Genomic DNA, 18833 nt, shown 5'->3' on the forward strand with positions numbered 1-18833 from the left:
GGTTGTGTGCATTAGAACATTTAAAATTATGAATAAATTCATAGCTCACAAATGCATTTGGTAAAAAACTGCTTTGTTGTTTTTGATAGCTTTATAGAGAAGAAATTTCTCATTTGATTGGGAGCTTGTGCTGATAAAAATCACAGCTATCTCCTGTTTAAGGCCCAGTTTGTTTGTGGGTACTTTCACACCAAGCATTTTGCATATGTGTTAATTTGTTTTGTTTAAATCAAATAAATTTTACTGAGCATTAAAAAGCTTCAGTTAGAAACGTTGCCAAGATGATATGTTCTGATATGTTCTGTATGTTGTTAAGAGCACTTAAAATTGGCCTGTGCCAGTTGGGATTGACCTCTAAATGTCCTGATAAAAACTGTGACTTTATAGCATATTGTGTGGGGAAGTTTCCGGTTGGTAGTGCATCTTTTAAACTACTGTAAATACTGTAAGCAATGTTCTCTTGAGGGCTTTTTAGGAAGGGACATTTTGTAACAGCAGGAAATCATTCATGGCTCGTCATGGTGATTATCAAGGTCTTTTCCCACCTGAACTGTTCTGTGTGTGAGAACTTGTGAAATCAAGATGTTCAAAGTTAGACTTTCTGGCTTTTGTTTTTCAAAGCAGGAGCTCATTTATCTGCTGTCTGTGGGCATGGAAGGCAGAGTTATTACTCCTTTGAGTTGGACAGTAGTGCCTGCAGGTGCTTGAGGGGATGGCAGGAGGATGATCCAAGTACTGAAAACTGTGTGTGAAAACTGGAGTAAAAACAATTGTAGGTGGATGCATGCTGGCAGGACAGGCAGGAGACTGCTTTTGTCACAAAGATATTATGCCCAACTTTGATTTCTTGATTATATAGCTGGCTATATCCTGATACATTGAAATACTGATTGAGATATTTTCAGCTTTCATACCTCTGTTTACACTCGGAAGAATTTTCCTTCCGTGGACTTTTATCTTAGTTGAGGATAAGTGGAGATTTAAAGGGTAAGCATTCCAAAGGACAAATGGTAGCAAAGCTGTCACAGCTGATTAGTTTTAGGTGTGAGATGAGCAGGCTTCTAATTGCAGGACAGAGACAGAGAATCCAGGGCACTTGTGAGTTACTGCAAATCCTCTGTGTAGCAGAAGGATGGAGCAGGGCTCCTCAGGGTGGTAAAATGTTCTGTAGTAGCTGAATCAACAAGAGATTACTGTGTGCTTGGCTATAAAAGGGATGGGGCGGATATCGTAGCTGCTGTTTGCTCGGGGAAAAACTGCTAGAAAATCATGAGCTGCGTTGTAGAAGGGAATTTGTAGAGGAGAGAAGAGCTCTGCAGTGGTACAGGACGTTTGAACGGCCAGTTTCTCCCTTTCTGCAGGAATTTATGAAGCTCTGTTCGGAATAGCTATTTTAAGGCTAAAGAGGAGACAGTACAGAGTATGTACATTAAAGTCAAGTTTAAAAAAAGGCCACTTCTTCATTTCTTTTGTGCTTGCCAGAGAACTGGAGCAGTGCACTGAGGTAAGCAGAAAGTGAGGGCTGCCAGCTTGCTGCAGGAAGGAGAGCTGAATTCCTTGACTCAGCAAGCAGAGAGTTTCCTGATGTTACAAATATTTGTGCTTCCCGAGTTGTAAAGATGCCCTTCACACGTCTGCTGAGATCAGGCAGACCTCCAGTGGATCCACAAGCAGGAAATGTCACTGGCTTCTCGTGCTGGGTCAGAGAACTTCTTTGTGGGCAAAAATTTAGGCTGTGGGTGACCTCGCCAGGGTGGTTTTGAGTTTGTTCTGCTGCCTCGTGTGCTTTCACAGCTGGTGGGACCTCGGCCTGCCCAGCAAGGTTCTTGTTAAAAATCTTGGCCTGGAGGCCACGTTCGCACCGCATTGGGATGTTTGTGGTGTGAGAACTCCACGTCGGCCGTACTTGCCGTGGGAGGAGAGGCTGGTGTTTGGAATCCCATCCAGACTGGTGGTGGCCTGGGCTTCTGTGACCACAGATTGCCTTCAGGACCTGGAGAGGCACTGTCACGAGGGCAGAATTCAGCTCCTTCATGCGGCTGGTGGGCATAGTCTCCTGGGAAGCAGGCAGGAGTGATGGGTTCAGCTTAGTTTTCCACAGCAGGACTTGCAGAGAGCTTAGGAGCAGCCCATCCTGTTGTGGGGAAGGTCAGGAGTTCCAGCAGGAGCCCTTCATGGCTGAGCAGGGGAAGCATGCAAGGTCCGTGGGCAGGAAGGGAGGAGGATGAAAGCTTTGCTTGGCTGCTCGAGGACAGCATCAGTGACACTTCCAGCTGGTCAGGGAGGAATGGAAGGCGGGATGCTCTGGGAATGGGAGCAGCACGACATTTTCTGATGTCTGTTTCTGAGCCTAGTGATGGGCTCTAGGGAAGGGTCTGCAGTACTCAGCAGTTTTATTTCCCCCACTCAACCTTTTCCAGGGAAATCTTTACCTGTACTAATGTCTGGGAAAACCTTTACCTGTAATTTGGAAAGAAGAGCCAAGGTAATTCATTGATGTTGATGAACATAGTTCTACAAGAGCTGGGGGAAGAGTTCCACGTGTGTATCTCCGTGCTGAAGGGCATGGATGTGATGTAATGTGGGAGGTAGCAAGTTTAACTGGAGACCAGGCAAATAAAGCCAGCCCAAAATCCAGGCAGCAAAACGGTGTTTGAACAGTGCTGTTAAATGCCCAACACAGTACAGTGACTTCGTGTGGAGTTTATTTAATAGGTGGTACAAAGTCTTCAGCAGGGAAGGCAATAGTGGCAGTACTGATATTATTCAAACCTGACATGGAACTTTTGCTTCTTGATAAAAATGCAGATGAACTGCCTATTTCTAGCAATAACATAAACCTGGCAGGTGACAGCATGCATATAAAAGGGTCATCTTTCTAGGAAGGGATCTGTTTCATTCAGATGATATAAAACCATTGAACAAAAGAGAGTTTATTATTTTTAAAATCAAACATAAAGGCTGTGAATTGCTGCAATGTGACCTCTGGTGATTTTTTTTTTTCCTTGTAGTGGCTGAAAAGGAACCTGAAGTATTCTGTGCAAATGAAATGGAAGTGACTTTTTCCTTGCTTACACCTTCTTAGTTTCTTCAGTTGCCTTTTTGCAAGAGCAAAGGCATCAGATTAACAGTTAGAGTCAGCACTGGTTTTACTGAAATTTGGGGGTGTTCAAATTGAATACAGTTAGCCAGAAAGTGATTTGAGGCACCTGGACTCCCTGGTGAGGTGACTTTGCTGATGATTTTGTGGTGGTCTGACAGTACAGAGAGTTGTAATAAAGGAGTTAATTCTTTTACATGATGTAATTAAGGTGAAATTTCACTTGCCATGCTTTGTCTGAGGTGAAATTTTGATGTATAAATAAAAAATATAATTTGTGGTGTTCAGTGATCAATGTTGGAGGAGTTTTGCTGGGAAAAGGGAAAGTCAGGCTACAAAAATCTATGAATTTGGAGTCTTGAGTACTTTGTGACAATGTGGACAAGGGGAATGGATTTGGACTAAAAAGAGAGTAGGTTTAGATTAGATATTAGCAGGAAGGGTATTAAGAGGAAGTTTTTCCCTGTGAGGGTGGGCAGGCCCTGGCACAGGTTGCCCAGAGAAGCTGTGGCTGCTCCTGGATCCCTGGAAGTGTCCAAGGCCAGGTTGGTCAGGGCTTGGAGCAGCCTGGGATAGTGGAAAGTGTCCCTGCCATGGCAGGGTGGGGAATGGGATGTTCTGTAGGTCCCCTCTGACCATAACCATTCTGGGATTCTGTGAAGTATGTTCCAAATGTTAATAACCTGGTTGTTGCACTGATATGCTTTCTGCAGACTGTGTACAGATAACTTCAGAAATTGTGGTGTTCTGAAAAATAATTTACCCTTCAGCCACTCAGAATTTTATGCAAATATTCTAAAACATTTCTGTAGTGGTAATTCTGTTTAGTAAAGGGAAAAACCACAAAGAGGAGCTTATTACATGCAGCATTTGAGAGTCTTGTCATGATGAATAATTTCTGTAGATTCATTATTGCTCCAGGTATGTTGTCTTTGTGTCTGCTGGACACGGGGAGGGAATATTAATGCAGTGTGTCCCTGCATGCATGGGTGTTCCTGGAGTCCCTCATTAGGCATGCAGCTGCTGCTGTGTTACCTTATCTCAGCATTTATTGCCAACCCCTGCCCTGAACGGAGCCATGGGGATGGTTTATGTTGGCTGGAGTATTTGGGATTCAGTTGTGCTTTGGTTAGTGACCCATCTGTCCTTAAATTAAAAACCAGGTAACACAGTTACTTGGTTGTACGGTACTGATTCATTATGGTGCATTTTTCATGTTGCTGGGGAAAACTGGGAGGAGGGATCCACATAAAAGTACTGAATTAAACCAAACAAGGATGTTTGCATTCCTTAAGAAAACCTGTTTTCCTTCAAGAGATGGCAAAACGTTTTGGCCCATTCCCCCCTCCCATGTATTTCAGGATTGCTCCCCTTTGGATTTTATAGTGGGAGCTGGCATTCCAAAGGATATTTTAATTCAGTGTCATGGTCTGGGGAAGGGGCTGGAGCCCCAGGAGGGGCTGAGGGAGCTGGGAAGGGGCTCAGCCTGGAGAAAAGGAGGCTCAGGGGGGACCCTGTGGCTCTGCACAACTCCTGACAGGAGGGGACAGCCAGGGGAGTTGGGCTCTGCTGCCAGGGAACCGGGACAGGAGGAGAGGGAACAGCCTCAGGCTGGGCCAGGGGAGGCTCAGGGTGGGCATTAGCAGGAATTTCTTCAAGGAGATGATTTCAAGCATTGCAAGTGCTGCCCAGGGAATTTTGTAATCCCCATTCCTGGAGATGTCCAAGGAAGGGAGTGGATGTGGCACTCAGTGCCCTGGGCTGGGGACAAGGTGGGTATTGGGCACAGCTGGGACTCAATGATCCCTTGAGGTTTTTTCCAACATTAATGATTCTATGACTTGGCAAGACAAATGCCATCATTTTGAACATCCCTTCTTCCTTCTTCTTCCTCCAGTTTTTATTGCTGTGTGGTCTGGGGTTACTTGGTGTCAGCTGTCCTGACTGGGTCCCCTCCCAATACACACTCACAGCCTACTCACTAATGGGAACAGGTTCCCAGAGCAGCTGTGGCTGCCCCTGGATTCCTGGAAGTGCCCAAGGCCAGGCTGGATGGGCTTGGAACAACCTGAGATAGTGGAAGGTGTCCCTGCCCATGGCAGGGGTGGAACAAGATCATTATTAAGGTCCCTCCCAATGCAAACCTTTCTGCGGTGTGAGGAGCAGGAAAAGCTTTGAGCTGTGTAAGCACTGCTCAGCAATAACGGGAACATCCCTGAGTTGTCTGTGCCTGGAACTTTGTGTTCTCAGCACAAATGCCAGGCACAGCCCCATCCCAGCCGCTGTGCAGAAAATTAACTCCATCCCAGCCAAGCACTGGGAGCTGGGAGCTGTCCAATGGAACTGGACAGGGCAGGTGCAGCTACGGGACTTGGAGCTTACTGGGACTCCAGAGGTGCAATGGGATAGTTCCCTGTCACCTTGGAAAGGTCATGGCAGTCAGGAGAGCTTCCTGGTGGCTGCAGAAAGGCAAATACTGGGCCCATTTTGAAAGACTGCCAGGAGGAGGATCTGGGGAACAGCAGCTTTACCTTAATTGTTGGGAAAATTACACAGCAAAACCTCCTGAAAACAATTTTTGAGGCTTCTTTTCCATTCTTTGAAGGGGCACAAAGGTGATTTCGAGCAGCCAGCATGGACTTCCAAGGGCAAAAGGTGCTTGATTTCCTTTTGGGAAAGCTGACAGTGCCTGTGTTGTACGTGGTGGCTTCGGGGAGACCTTTGACACGGTCCTGTAGCACCTTCAGAGCCATGCTGGGAACATGGACTGATAGCTGGCTGGAAAGTTGGCTGGGCTCCCCGAATCTGAGTGGTGGGGAGCAGGGCCGAGTGCAGCTGGCAGCTGGGGCTCCCTCAGAGGTCAGTGGATCAGTGCTGGTCCACGACTCCACTCACAACCTGTATGCTGGCATGGGGATTTTGGCAAGTTGAAGGAGCCTGTTAAATTGGGGGGAACATTGACAGGCTGGAGGCAGGGCTGTGTCCAGGGTGACAGGGGCTGTGGGTGACAGGAGCTGGCAGGAACCTCTGGAAGGTCAGCAAATGCCAAGTTCAGGGGCATTCCAGCCTTGAGCAGCAAGCCAGGCTGGGACTCCAGGCTGGAATTTCAATGCCATCCTGGGCAGAAACACTTCACTGCATGTCTTCACCATTAAAGAGATTGGTCAGGAGTGATTTGTGGACAGTAATTCCTAAATTTCTTCTCTGTCCTGCCAGCAGTAATGCAATATGCTTATTTATTCCCTGTGCCCCACTAAAAATCATTCAAAACCGTTTCAAGTCTGGGATGGTTTAAAGAAAGGACAAAAAAGAATAAATAGAAAGAAATTCAGCAATATTTGGGGTTGATTCAAGCTGATGGAGTGTTTTTTGTCAGTGGGACAAAACCAGCTGCTCCCCTTTTTCTTCTCTTTTCTTTTTTATAATGAGAGCTGTCTGTTTTCATGTTTTTAATGGAAAATTTTGGAGTGAGTGTATACTAAAAAAAAAAAAGGATAGTATTACTTTGGACATGATTGCACACTGAGTGTGTGTCCTCCCAGTGTACATTATAAGCACAAGTTGTAAAGTCATATTTTTCCACTGCTGTGTGTTCTAGCTGTCAGGAGTTATCCTTGATCTACATTCTGGGAAGCTGGAAATTTTTGGCTATTTCAAAATTCACTGATTCATCTTCTCAAATGGTGGTGGATTGAGTCAGGTTTAACCCAGCTGCAATGTGCTCTACAATTCTTAGGGAGATTTACTTCAGGAATTTTTGATGGGGTGAATTAATTTCAGGTCAAGGTCAGTCAAAAGGTGTGGTTTTGGGTGTGATACTAGTGTATCCATTTTCTGAGGCCTTCTGTTAATTATAAGGATTTAAAAATTATATTAAAATTTCCAAACAATTTGTCTGAATGTTCATAGCCAAAAAACCCACAAGTACAAGCTGCTGGTGTCAGGTGAACTGTATGAATTGTCCAGTTAATACCTTGCGTTTTTGATCATTATCATCATCTTGCATGAGAAATTGTTCCAAATGGGATTCAGGCCTTGCCTGGTTCATTGTTGAATTTCTCAGCCTTTGAATAGAAATACATTTACTGGTGCAAATTTAGCCTCTTCTTTTATTCAAGAGCCCTGAACATGAAGTGTGTGTTTACGTTTTTGCATAGCTCTGCATGGAATTAAATTTTTATACAGTGACTAATTCACTTTCTGGTTTTCAGGGTGTCACTGGGTTTAACTTTCTGCTGTGCAAGCTGTGACTTTGATCTTCAGATTTGTACAAGTGCACAATATTGGCAGATGGGACATTGTCTTATAAAACACTAATGTATATTTTAATGTTCTTCTATTGATTTTTCATGAAGGTGTGAGCTTTACACATTTCCACCCCAAGTGGACATCCATGAAATAATTAAGGCGATCTGTTTCTCCTGTTTCCCTGTAGGAAAACTTAATGAAATACGATTCTCCACTGACCTGACTCCTTAATTCACATTGTAATGCTCTTCTACAGTGGGAATATAAAAAGATACCTCAATATTTCATAGCATCTGTTACCTTTAATGGATATGAGTGATGGAAATACATGTCGGTGGTTGAAATTTGGGGTTGGGAATTTGCTGTGAGGGCTCAACACTAGAAAAAGTGTCACTAGCAAAGTGGGGATAGCAGGAAGATAAGTTTCCTTTCTCCTGCTCTCTTAGAATTCCATGGTCTCACAGAGCCTGAGGGAAAATGGGGAGAAGGGAAACAATGTATTGCATTAATGTTGACAGGATAAACAAGGTATTTAGGAATTACTGTCCTCAAACTAAAATGCCTTTTTGGAGAGTGCAGTTCTGGTCTTTCCTGCACTTAGTTAATGGTTACTTCGAGAAGAAGGTGTAAGAGTAAGTATTAATGCTCCTTGGTTTACAAAAACACAAAATAATATTCCTGCTTTCTTGCAGACTCACTAACTCACGTTGTAAAAAGTTGCCAGTAGTTAGGGAACATTTTATTGCTTCTTGGAAACAAATGTTTCCTTATAAGAATGGTTTTGAAAGTCCATCCTGAAGGACGATAAGGTTAAGACTATCCCAGCTTTGCATATAAAATCTGGATACACACGTCAAAGTTTTCAGGCTGCCCAAGTTAAGAAACTATGATGCATTTATTAGTCAGACTTCTCTTTTCCCCTGCTCAAAATAATTTTCTCCTGGGAAATGTGTTGACTTCAGTCTCCTCTTTCATCATGTTTTGTAATCCATTCATAGTTGTCATAGAAGGGTTGCTGTATGAGCTGTCCCAAGGTTAAAAGCAGCTTTGTGTTGGTCCAGGGGAGGGAAGCGCAGTCCCAAAGCCGCAGGGAGCACCGGCTCCAAGGAATGCAGACAGCTGATCTCGACAGACTTTCCACACTTAACCATTTTCTTCATTCAGCAAAACAAGTTTAAATATTGGACACAGCATCTTGCCAACTATTTCCTCATTTAAAACACAGAACAAAATCTAAAACTGAAATATTTCTCATAAGGAGGTGCTGCTGTACAATCCATTCTCTTCCTGCTGAAGCTTGTGGTCGATCCAATTCCAAGATTTCAGTTGGTTTTGGGAGTCATTTTGATTCCCATGTTATTTTGTAATCCTGCACAAGGGCTGGTTAAATGTTTTTGTTTTTCCCCTCTGGTGCAAAACTTTTAATGTAGAAAGTTTCTGGGGATATCTCAGGCTTCCTGCTCGTCACAGTCATTGCTTTGCAATTAATTTAAGAGGAATTTGGTTTGAATGGGGTGGGGAAAAAGCTCAGGTGAAATACACAACTTCATATCCAGGTTTGGTGTAATTCAGCCCTGATTCTGTGTTTTGAAATGCAGTTAGCTGAGAATTGGAAAATAACTTTGTCTGTCTAAAGTATTCCTGGATTTATGTTCCAAAGCCTGCTGCTCTTTTCTTCTACGTTTTCGCTATTGATAACACATTTCTGTTATTCTTTGGAGTTACTTGTGCAGTTCTTTATACTTCTGATAGAAAAGTGTATCTTTTCAGAGGAATGTTGTGGTTTCTAGGTGTTTGCTAGACTGACTGGTATATTGGATTTTGGAACAGGAGATCCTAAAAGAAATTGGGTTATAATATTAGTTGGAATACTTGGAATGCTTTACAAAGGAAATTTGTTCAGAGGCATCTCAGCCAACTTCACTTGTTCCTATCAAGGTGTTTCATATGGGAGTCACACAGCCCTTGGAACCCACCTGGGCTACACAAGGGGGATTTGGGAAGTTTAACTGTTGGAGCTGGAACATGGCCAGATCTTTTGGGCTGTCATTGGTCTGGGAATAATTTTAAGCAGTCATGATGCATTTAAACTTTTGTTTTACATCCTGTTGGGGAAGCTGAGCCTGTAGCATGTGGATGGATACTCTTCATGGATGAAATGGAGTAGGCAGGAATAAAAGGAGTCTGTCCAGAGCTCCTTTTTACTGACTAAACTTCATTAGAGGATGTTCCTGAGGTGTGGTTTTTTTTTATTGGTGTGTCACCAGAGTTATTGTGTAACTAATTTAAATATAATTAGATTTTTTTGTGCCTATGGTGTGGCCTTAAGCTGAGTAGTTTGTGGTATGGCTTAAAGAAAATAACTCTCATCAAAACAAGTCTGAAGAAAATTAAGTCTGTCTAGGTACGTAATGTCAGATCCTGTTCTGTGCTCCCAAATTCCTTGCTCGGCTGTACTGCTGGAAAGCCGATGAACTTTTCATGAAGAAAATGCTATTTATGCCTGGGAACTGAGTTTGCCCAATAAAACTTGGAAATTCAGCAATCACACGTGAAGTCCACACACAGTCGTTGCTGGGCTACTGATGTACACTTGTCAAACCATTTCCCTTTTTTGTTGCTCTTTCACTCTGCAGACTGTCCAGCAGAAGCTCCTTTTAAAGTAAATTACTGAATTTTTACAGTTTTGCTCTCTGTGTTAATGGATTTTGACTAAATTACTGAATTCGGAGTGTTTTGCTTCACGTTCTAATGAAATTTCTTTGCTCTTCTTTCAGAGCATTCAGTCAGAAAAGAGCTGCAATTGAGAAAGAATATGCACAGGTAGGTTCTGGAATAATTTTGATGGCTGTGGCATTGTTCTGTTGGGATAATTTGTTAATCAGCAAACTACCATGGTGTATGTTTTTATCATTTATCTTTTCCATAAGTTACTTACCATGAAAATGTGTTGAAGTTCTGAATCAGTTTGATCTATACAGGACTTAGGCCCATTCTGTATTTTCATGTATTTTGACTTGGGGAAGTTCTCGAGTACAGAAAACATTTTTAACATTTTTTCCCCAATTGTTATAAAGTCAAACTCCGTGTGCTTTTCTCAGAAGTCAGTGTGAAATTTGAGTGAAAGGTAAAATCGGGTCAATTAGAGGGAGAGGAAATGTTCTGGCTTATTTGGTCCAAAATAAATTTAAATTCACATTCTTCAGTAAGAGCAGCTTCCCATTCATCTGAAATAAAAGCGGATTTGGCCTCATGCTTGTGTTAGGGAGTGGAATGAATTTTGATTTGTTTGTGAGAAAAGAGGGAGGATTGCTTCTTCTCCCCCAGTCCAAAATTAGAAAGCATCTAATAAGGGGCAGCTGCCTTTTTAATTTACAGTAAAGGCTCTTGTAGCTTAAGTCCAAGTACAACAGATTAAAAATACATTAATTTATTTTAAAATAGATTAAAGGTAGAATAAAATCCAAGGGAGTGAGCTCGTGGAGCTCAGTATGCCATAAATCCAACTGGAGATGTGCCTGACGTGGAATGTGAGAACACAAGCTGTCACCAGGCTGCTTCCAAGTGCAGTTTGTAGGATGTCATGTTAAACATCCTTTTAGTCCTCAGTGCTGCATCACCCCCAAAATACACAGAGCAAACGTGTTCTGGGGCCAGGCTTCACTGGCAGTTGGGAAAAGATGGTTTCTGTGCCTGTGATGGATGGGTTTTTAGTGCTGGATTTTCTGCATGTCTTCTCAGCCTAAAACACATCTGAAAACCCTTCCTACACCACGTGGAATTTGTGCTGAATTAAACCCATTCACTGACAATAGTGCCATAAGTTATTGGTGCTCCCATTTTTCTCCATATATGAATTTACCTTGGCAAATATCAATTCCACTGGCAGCTGATCTAAATTAGATTAAATACCTGAATTTTTCAATGATGGTGCCTCCTGAAACTGGTTAAAAATGTGTGTTCTTGAGTGATTTTTTTTAACTAATACAGAAAACTTAACGCCGGTTCTTAACACATTTGTCCAGTAGACACTGGGAATGTCTTTTATATGCAGAGACACAACAGTCACTGCATTTAGGGAATAGTCCTGATAAGGTGGAAAAATAATTACACTGTGCTTTGGAAAACTCAGACCTAACAACTGAGGCTTTCAGCTCCTTGGATTTAAACCCCCCCCCAGCTTTGAAGCAATGCAGCTGCAGCATTTGAGATTCACTGAATAGCTGTTTATATGAATGAAGTCTTGTGGGATCGCTTCCTTGGATTGCTGATAAGTGCACAGCTCCAAAACAATGTTGGATGCTTCTTCGAGAGCCTCTAAAAGGATTTTTGTTTTGGAGGTGGTAATAAAATTTCACATAAAGCCTTTTGGGGAGGGAAGTTGTGCTCCATATAAATGGGAAATCACATTCTTCAGCAGTGGGATATTCCTTTTAAACCAGTTCTAAAGGGAGCTGGAAATGCTCAGTAGTTTATGAAGCCAGATTTCTAAACCTTTTCACAGATTCTCTCCAAATGCCTCTTATCACCTTAGGGAATTTGGGATATTCTGACATCTGACTTTTTTTTGGCAAGTTAGAAGCAGTGGAAGGGTGGCCAGTGAAAATCAGTTTCCCAGAACTGAACGCTTTGTTGGTTAAAAAAAAACTGTAGGTTGGTGCCCTGCACTTGGGTGCCAAGTTTCTAAACACAGAGTGCTTTTGTTGGGAGCAGGAGAACCTGTCCAAAGGCAAGTGAAACACCCTAGCCCAGTGTTTATAACTTGCCCCTAATTACATGGTAAGTGGTGCAAATGTATGTGATGAATTACAGGGCCTGGATTTAAATTTCCCTGCTTTTATTTTGTCTGGGGTTTTTTTTGTTTTTTTTTTTTTTTTGTTTTTGTTTTTTTTTTTTTTTGTTTTTTGGGGGTTTTTTTGTGTTGTGTTTTCACCTGTTGCCTTTGAAGGTTTCTGGAGCTATTTTTTACTTACTGCCCATCTCCATTGGGTCCTTTCCTGGCTTTTCTAGGCTGTGCCATGGTATAAATGGGAGAAGGATCCAGTGTATCAGCAATTCTGCAGTTTTCTAGATAGTTGTGATTCTGGACGCAGCTCTTCCACTTGTATTTTCGGTCCTGCATTATTTAATACACGCTTAGAGGCTTACCTTAATATTCAGAAATGAGAGCTCAGAAAGGTTCTCATTTCCCACTAACAGTATGCCTGCTAATAGCATTTAAATTGCAATTTTATATTGTTATTATTAGCTATTCTCCGTGATTAATAGGCTACTGAAATCAGTGCCTGAGAATACTCCTATGGTGAAAAAACAGTTCACTGAATGTGTGCTTTTGCTGCTACCTACAAAGAACTGTTTTACCCAGCACGTTAAATAGGTAAAATGTTGTTTTTTGGGGGGGTTTTCTTGATATTATAAATACATCTCTGCTGCAGTTACTATTATTTCACACTTCTAACTCAAGAGACCAGTCTCTCAGAGTCTGGCAACACACAGATGACCTTCCTTGTCATGTTTTGGTTTTGCTTGATGTTTCATTATCATTGTTTCAGAGTAAAACGTGACTCCAGGCAATCAGCATGGCCTGGCCCCTTGGAATTTGCAAGTAACCTCAAGGAGGTTGAGTTTCCCTGCATGCTAATGAGTTTCTAATTGTAGTACCTCAACTAAAGGCACTGATGTTCTACAAAAAAGGTGGGAAAGCTCATTCCCTGAGCTACATTTCAAGTGAGGCACAAGTAGAAGTGTCTGTTCAGTTGGTTTTTTTAAAAAAGGCAGTAGTTGTTAGGATTTTTTTTCCTCATGTCTGTGTTTTCTAGAGGTCAAATTAACATTGAAGAGCTGTGGGTGCTCAGTAAAACCAGCTTATCTGTCATCAGGAGGGTACAGGGCACTCGGTGTTGATTGCTGTGTCGGTGGCACTGAGAAACGTCATGCATTTAAAACATTTTCAGATGTGGAGAAAAGAAAAGTTAACATAGTTTATAGCCACAGAATCCCAATGGCAGCTCCTCATATCCATGGTAGTGGTGGGGAGAGGAGCCTTAAATAAGATGAAATGGATGTGAGAGGGAAAAGCAGCTGGAGGTGGAGTGAGAGGAGCAGGAAAGGTGGGGAGGTGGATGTAAGCAGACACCATGGTCACCCTTACCCACTTCCCTCACCCTGTGTCTCACCAGACCTAGAAAATGCACTCATTTCAAGACATCAGAATATATGCATTAATATTTCCTAAAAAATTACAATATTCCTATGGCACTTTTTGTCAGTACAATGTGTGCACGTGTATACATAATATATAAAGCAGATGCATAACATGATTTATTTTATATCTTTATATATATGCATTTTAAATATAATTTATTTATTTGCCAGAATGTACTGGTTTTCCATTGTTTAAAAGCAAAATAGAAGCTGACAATTTCTTTTACCATGTTCTAACAAGGGTACCAAGCTGCCCAGTGGCCTTTTGAACAGTTTTTCAGAGGATTAAAATTGTAAAGGGTTAAAATCAGACATTGCCACCATGTCTTAGTAATTCTGCCATGGCTAATTTTTTTTCCTTTGCTGTTCTTTATCATGTATTCCAACACTTTGTGAAAATTAACTGATTTATCTTTATCCTGTGAAGACTGGAAAGGTGATGGTATTGCCCTTGTAAGGAATGAGAGAAATTGAGTAAATTTTAGCCAAAATAGCACAAGTCTCTGATAGAATGGATACTGCACTCTACTGAAAATACACTGGTTTATTGGAGTATTTCAGTGGTGACTATAGGAGCAGGAGGATGGCAGACACTGTACAGGAACAGCTGGGAAATTTGGGAATGGTGCTGGGGAACTCTGTAAATAGAACCCTGTCAACATGGAACCCCAGTCACCTGGGTTGATTCCTAAATCCCACCAGGCAAAACAGCTGCAGCCTGGCAAACACAGCCTTACAACAGGCTTGGAATACAAAACAAAAATTCCGGGGTAAAGCAAATTCTTTCCTCTGCCTCTGAGCTATGGAACCCCTGGAGCGGCAGGAAAAAATAACTTGAGGTACCTGCCCTGCAAAGCCAGCAAGCAGCTTTCCATGAGATCACTGCCTGCAGTCCGGGCAGAATGGGTTGGATCTTTTAATCCCAAAGGATGCAGGAGGTTGCTGTGGGAGAGCAGGAAGAGATTGTGGATTTTAAGGGTGGGTCCCCGACTTGGGGACAAACAAGGAGCAGCAGTGGGTTGACTGCTCAGGAGCTGTTTTGTTAACAGATGAACTTAAGTTACTTGTTTCTTCCTGTGAGGATGATTTTAGAGTTGCTGCAGTGCTAAACCTCCCTCTAGAGTACTTCTGTATTACTTAAGACATTCGTCTTGGTTTTGTTTTAGGGTGAAATTGATGACTTTTGTAGTCAAGCAGTAATTTAGAAAAACCTGGGAAATCAGTTTGTGTGTATGTATGGAAGATGTATTTTAAGACTTGGGACACTTCATCTTTTAGGGAATTGGGATCTTCTGTATTCCCAATCCTGTGAGGAGAGTTTAGTTCATAATTAGCCCATATGCAGAAAGTAGGTTGGTTTTTCTTTTATCTCAGGCTTATCTTTGGAAGGAATTTAGCTGTCATTACAGAGAAAGTTTCACTTGAAATACATGAGTGGATTATATTGAAATTTATTTCCATCCTGGCTATCCTGAGCTGAATGACTGCTGTATCTGGACATATTTGATAGCAATTAATTTGAAAGGTAACAAATTGCTTTGAAACCCACTTGTGTATTTATTGTATTTTCAAACTTTCTGTAGGAAACACTAGGAAAAACTCAGAGTGAAATATTTTTCCAGGAATGAAGTCACTGAGTGTCTGCAAGTGTTGGTTTTATCATTGTGTCTGTTTTAAAAGACAGGCAAAATATTCCAAAAACAAACAAACAAACCCAGCCTGGTCAAAATTACCCTGGAGACCTGAGGTGCTCCATGTGCACCACTCAAAAGTGTGGCAGAGCTTTGAGATACCTTCTTCCTAATTTATTGGTAGTGTTGCAAACCATTTTAGCAGGCATTCAGTGTGTTGGTTTAATTGCATATGAAAACCGTGGTTTTGTCCACCAGCACTGGGGAATGTTCACCTCCCAGCCCAGAGCCTGGAGGAGACTTTGTGCTGGTCTTTATCCAAGATCCATTTTTTTTCCAGTGGTGGCTGTGTGAATGTGGCACCTCTTTCTCTTAGCAGAGTTCATTTCTTACCTGTGCAGAGAGAACAGCTGCTGAAATCCTACAGTCCAAGGTCTGACTTGAATATTCCACCTTTCCTGTTGTAGGAATTTCTGTAGGAGAAGGCAGCAGACCCACGGAATCTTTGTGTGTGACTTTATTTTGGATGTTGCTGCCTGAAGCTTGGTGGGCACATCTGCTTGGGGGAGGGGGAAAAGCTGTATCCAAGAAACCTCTGGATCCAATAGCAAAAATGCCAGAGCCATTCAGGCCTTCTCCTGCACTGAGTGATGTTCCCCCATGGATCCTTAGGGCTGTGGCACTGGATGATCTTCAAGGTCCCTTCCAGCTCAAGCCATTGTGGGATTCTGTGACTTAATTTAGCATATTTCTTTTGGATAATCACTGGTGTTTTCTAAACAAGCTTTGGATTAATTAGAATCCAAGGTCAGAGTAAGACCTGTGTTTCAGCCTGGGTTATGAGCACTTTAAGTCTTTGTTCCTTGCCATATCCCTGAAAAATCTCATATTTAGTGTGGAATGCCTGTGATTTCAGATACACCTGGAGCCTGGACTGTTTTGTTAGTTTGTTTTAAATCTCAGCACGACTAACTTTCCATTTTTTGGAAGAAGATCCCAAATGGTAGCACTTCCCAGTCACTGTCTGGTGTGGAGATCATGCATATTGATGGCCTGGTTGGGTCCTTTCATCCATGGTGGTGCACAATACATCAGCAGAACTTGCTGCTTCCAGAAAGAAAACACCTGCCTGGTGCCACCTTTGGATTATGTTCTCCATTCAAAGCACTGGGATATCCATGAGCGGGGCAGGAAAATCAAATGTAGGACTCCGTGGCTATTCAGGCCATTCTTCCCAAAAAAGCATGGAGAATCAGTGGCCGTGAAGGCCACAAAGACTGAGCTGCTCCATTTCATAAATGGTTAGGAACACTATTGTGAATTTTAGAATAACTTGTAGAGACAAGTTTGACAAATCAGATGTTATAATGGGATTATTGATACTATTCTGCACTTGTCACAGTTCAGCCTCTTAGTGCACGTTTCCCTTTTTTCCCCCAAACAAGAAGCTCTTTAGAATTCTCTATATTAAATGTCCATTTAACATTTAATATAATATACTTTGCCTGGAACAAAGTCTGTGGGCCTATGAGTGACATTCCAAACAATATTATCGTTGACCTTCTCTTTTTATGTAGATTTTGCATTCAGATGTTCGTGTACTTTTCCGTCTCCAAAAAACACATGTCCGAACTTAAAGTGGAGGAAAAAAGAGGAATATCTGATTTTGGTCTTGTCTCACTGATTGTTCTGTTAGAAGAAAAATGAAAATGCCCTACACTGCAGCATTAGTCCATTTAAAAAGAATTTTAAAAGGCAGTCTTTTAAAAATGCTAAGCTATCTGCTACAGTTTTTATGGAATTCTTTAGGTTAAAATAATATTTCTCTAAGAACAGAGGAGGACTGTCAGCTTCTATTTTCAGTGAAAACATCTAGTTCCTTATAAAGGGGCTGCTAAGCTTGGAATTACTCTATTCCTACAAAGAAAGCCCTTCATAAAGAAACCCCATTTTTTGCTGAACTGATGCAAGCAAGTTTCTCTGAGCCTGCTTTTAGCTGTTATTTTTCTTTCCGATTACTGTGCTCAGAAGCATCCAGGGCCTGGAATTTGGATCCTTGTAAGTGGTTCTGCTTGCAGATGAAAAACTTTATTCTTCAGAGCTGCTCTTTGCTTGGCCATGCAGCCCCAGCAGTGAGCCAGGCAGTGGATCCTGCAGCCCGTGGGGTTATCCATGAGTTGCTTCCGTGGGCATCGTTTTTCCTCTGCCGCCTCAGTTTTTCTCAAGCTGCCTCAGTGTTTCAGTTCTTTCCTAGCACATTCAGCCCTTCAGTCATCCTTCCCAGCAGCTGCTTTTCTTTTTCCTGGGATTTAAGAGGGCAGGCGAGTCACAACTCAAGGCTTTCAAAATATGCACAGTGGAAACTTGGGCCTCCAAAGTAGCAGCAGCGCTGAGTCACGAGTCCATGCCAGCCAAGGCTGCTCCACCTCTCTGTGGGTTCCTTTTCCACCTCTTTCCTTATATCTTGTCCTGGGAATACAGTACTCTTTAGTTTCCTAGCTTGGCACACCTCATGTACATCTCAGAGTTCTTTGGGTGGAGGAGATTGCTGTTCCAACCTCCTTGACCAAGCTGTAGTTTGGTGAGGCCCTTATCCCTTTGAAACTTGGAAAATCTTTAACCATCTTGGTTCCCAAACTGCACCCCTCAGAAAAAGATGTCATTGTTCTCAGAGGGAACCCAGGCCCTGCCTGAGCTGCCTTCTTGGCTGTTTTCCCTGCTCCATTTTCCAGTCCCCTGGTAATGGTGGTGCCATGCTCTCCTCCCAGCTTTTGGGATGCTATCAGTTCCTCAGGAAATGCATCCCTGGTTTGCAGACCACTGCTGGACATGGCTGTGCAGGGATCTACAAGCAGCCAATACACCCAGGAATGCTCTGGATGTGGGTTTGGGGGTGTTTGTTTGGGGATTTTTAAATCCCTAAAGCTTCTAGGTAAGAAGGCAAATATTTGATGCATGAACATCACCCATCATCCCTTCCTTGTATTTTCTAGCGGGCCATAAACTACTCAAAAGCTTTAAAATTAAAAAAAAAAAAAAAAAAAAAGTAGAAATAAAAGTATGGAGAGTGTCATTCTGTGTAGATTTCAGTTGGTTAATTCAGCTGATGAGATTTTCTCCAGTTCAGCTGGTTGTCAAATGTTGGGCACACAGAGGTAATTCATAGGAGATGGTGTTCCTTTTTCTTCTCTGGGACTTTGAAAAACTGATTGCACCTCCTGCACAGTAATTAAAGTGGTTTTGGGCTATGTGTGACTGTATTTTAGGTAGTGACATTTCTGAAAAATTATTCTTCCTTTTCTGTGTCTCTGACCTTAATTTTACTGTTGAAAAGGTCTCTGCTGGTTAAATAAATAAAAAACAAAGGGAGAAGAGCTCATTTTATTTACTGTTCAACAATTAAAAATATGAACTTGTGTTCACACTGTAAAAAGGATTGAACATGGGTTTGCAGGAGCAGCCTGTCATCCTTTCCATTCTAGAGCAATCCCCATCCCAGGAATCCAGATTTCATGTTGGACCCTCAGGAGTTCATTAGATGGATGGAAAACTGGGCAGAGCTTCTTGGCTACTGAAGCTGTTTATCTTAGGGGATTATTTAAAGGGTAAAGTAGATGTGTTCTTAACTATTTTCAAAAACTATACTCCCG

At 42.1% G+C, this 18833-nt stretch overlaps 1 protein-coding gene across 4 annotated transcripts in view; it reads left to right on the forward strand.

The window, feature by feature from the left end:
- Positions 1-18833, forward strand: part of FCHSD2 (FCH and double SH3 domains 2) — a 119840-nt gene that overhangs the window by 16339 nt on the left and 84668 nt on the right. For all 4 annotated transcript variants that reach the window (XM_068180414.1, XM_068180415.1, XM_068180412.1 and 1 more), the window contains exon 3: positions 10126-10171. In XM_068180414.1, coding sequence (XP_068036515.1) covers positions 10126-10171 — 46 coding nt within the window. The remainder of the gene's footprint in view (positions 1-10125; positions 10172-18833) is intronic.

The sequence above is a fragment of the Anomalospiza imberbis genome, chromosome 2 (genome assembly GCF_031753505.1).
Source record: "Anomalospiza imberbis isolate Cuckoo-Finch-1a 21T00152 chromosome 2, ASM3175350v1, whole genome shotgun sequence".
NCBI classification, from domain to species: Eukaryota; Metazoa; Chordata; class Aves; order Passeriformes; family Viduidae; genus Anomalospiza; species Anomalospiza imberbis.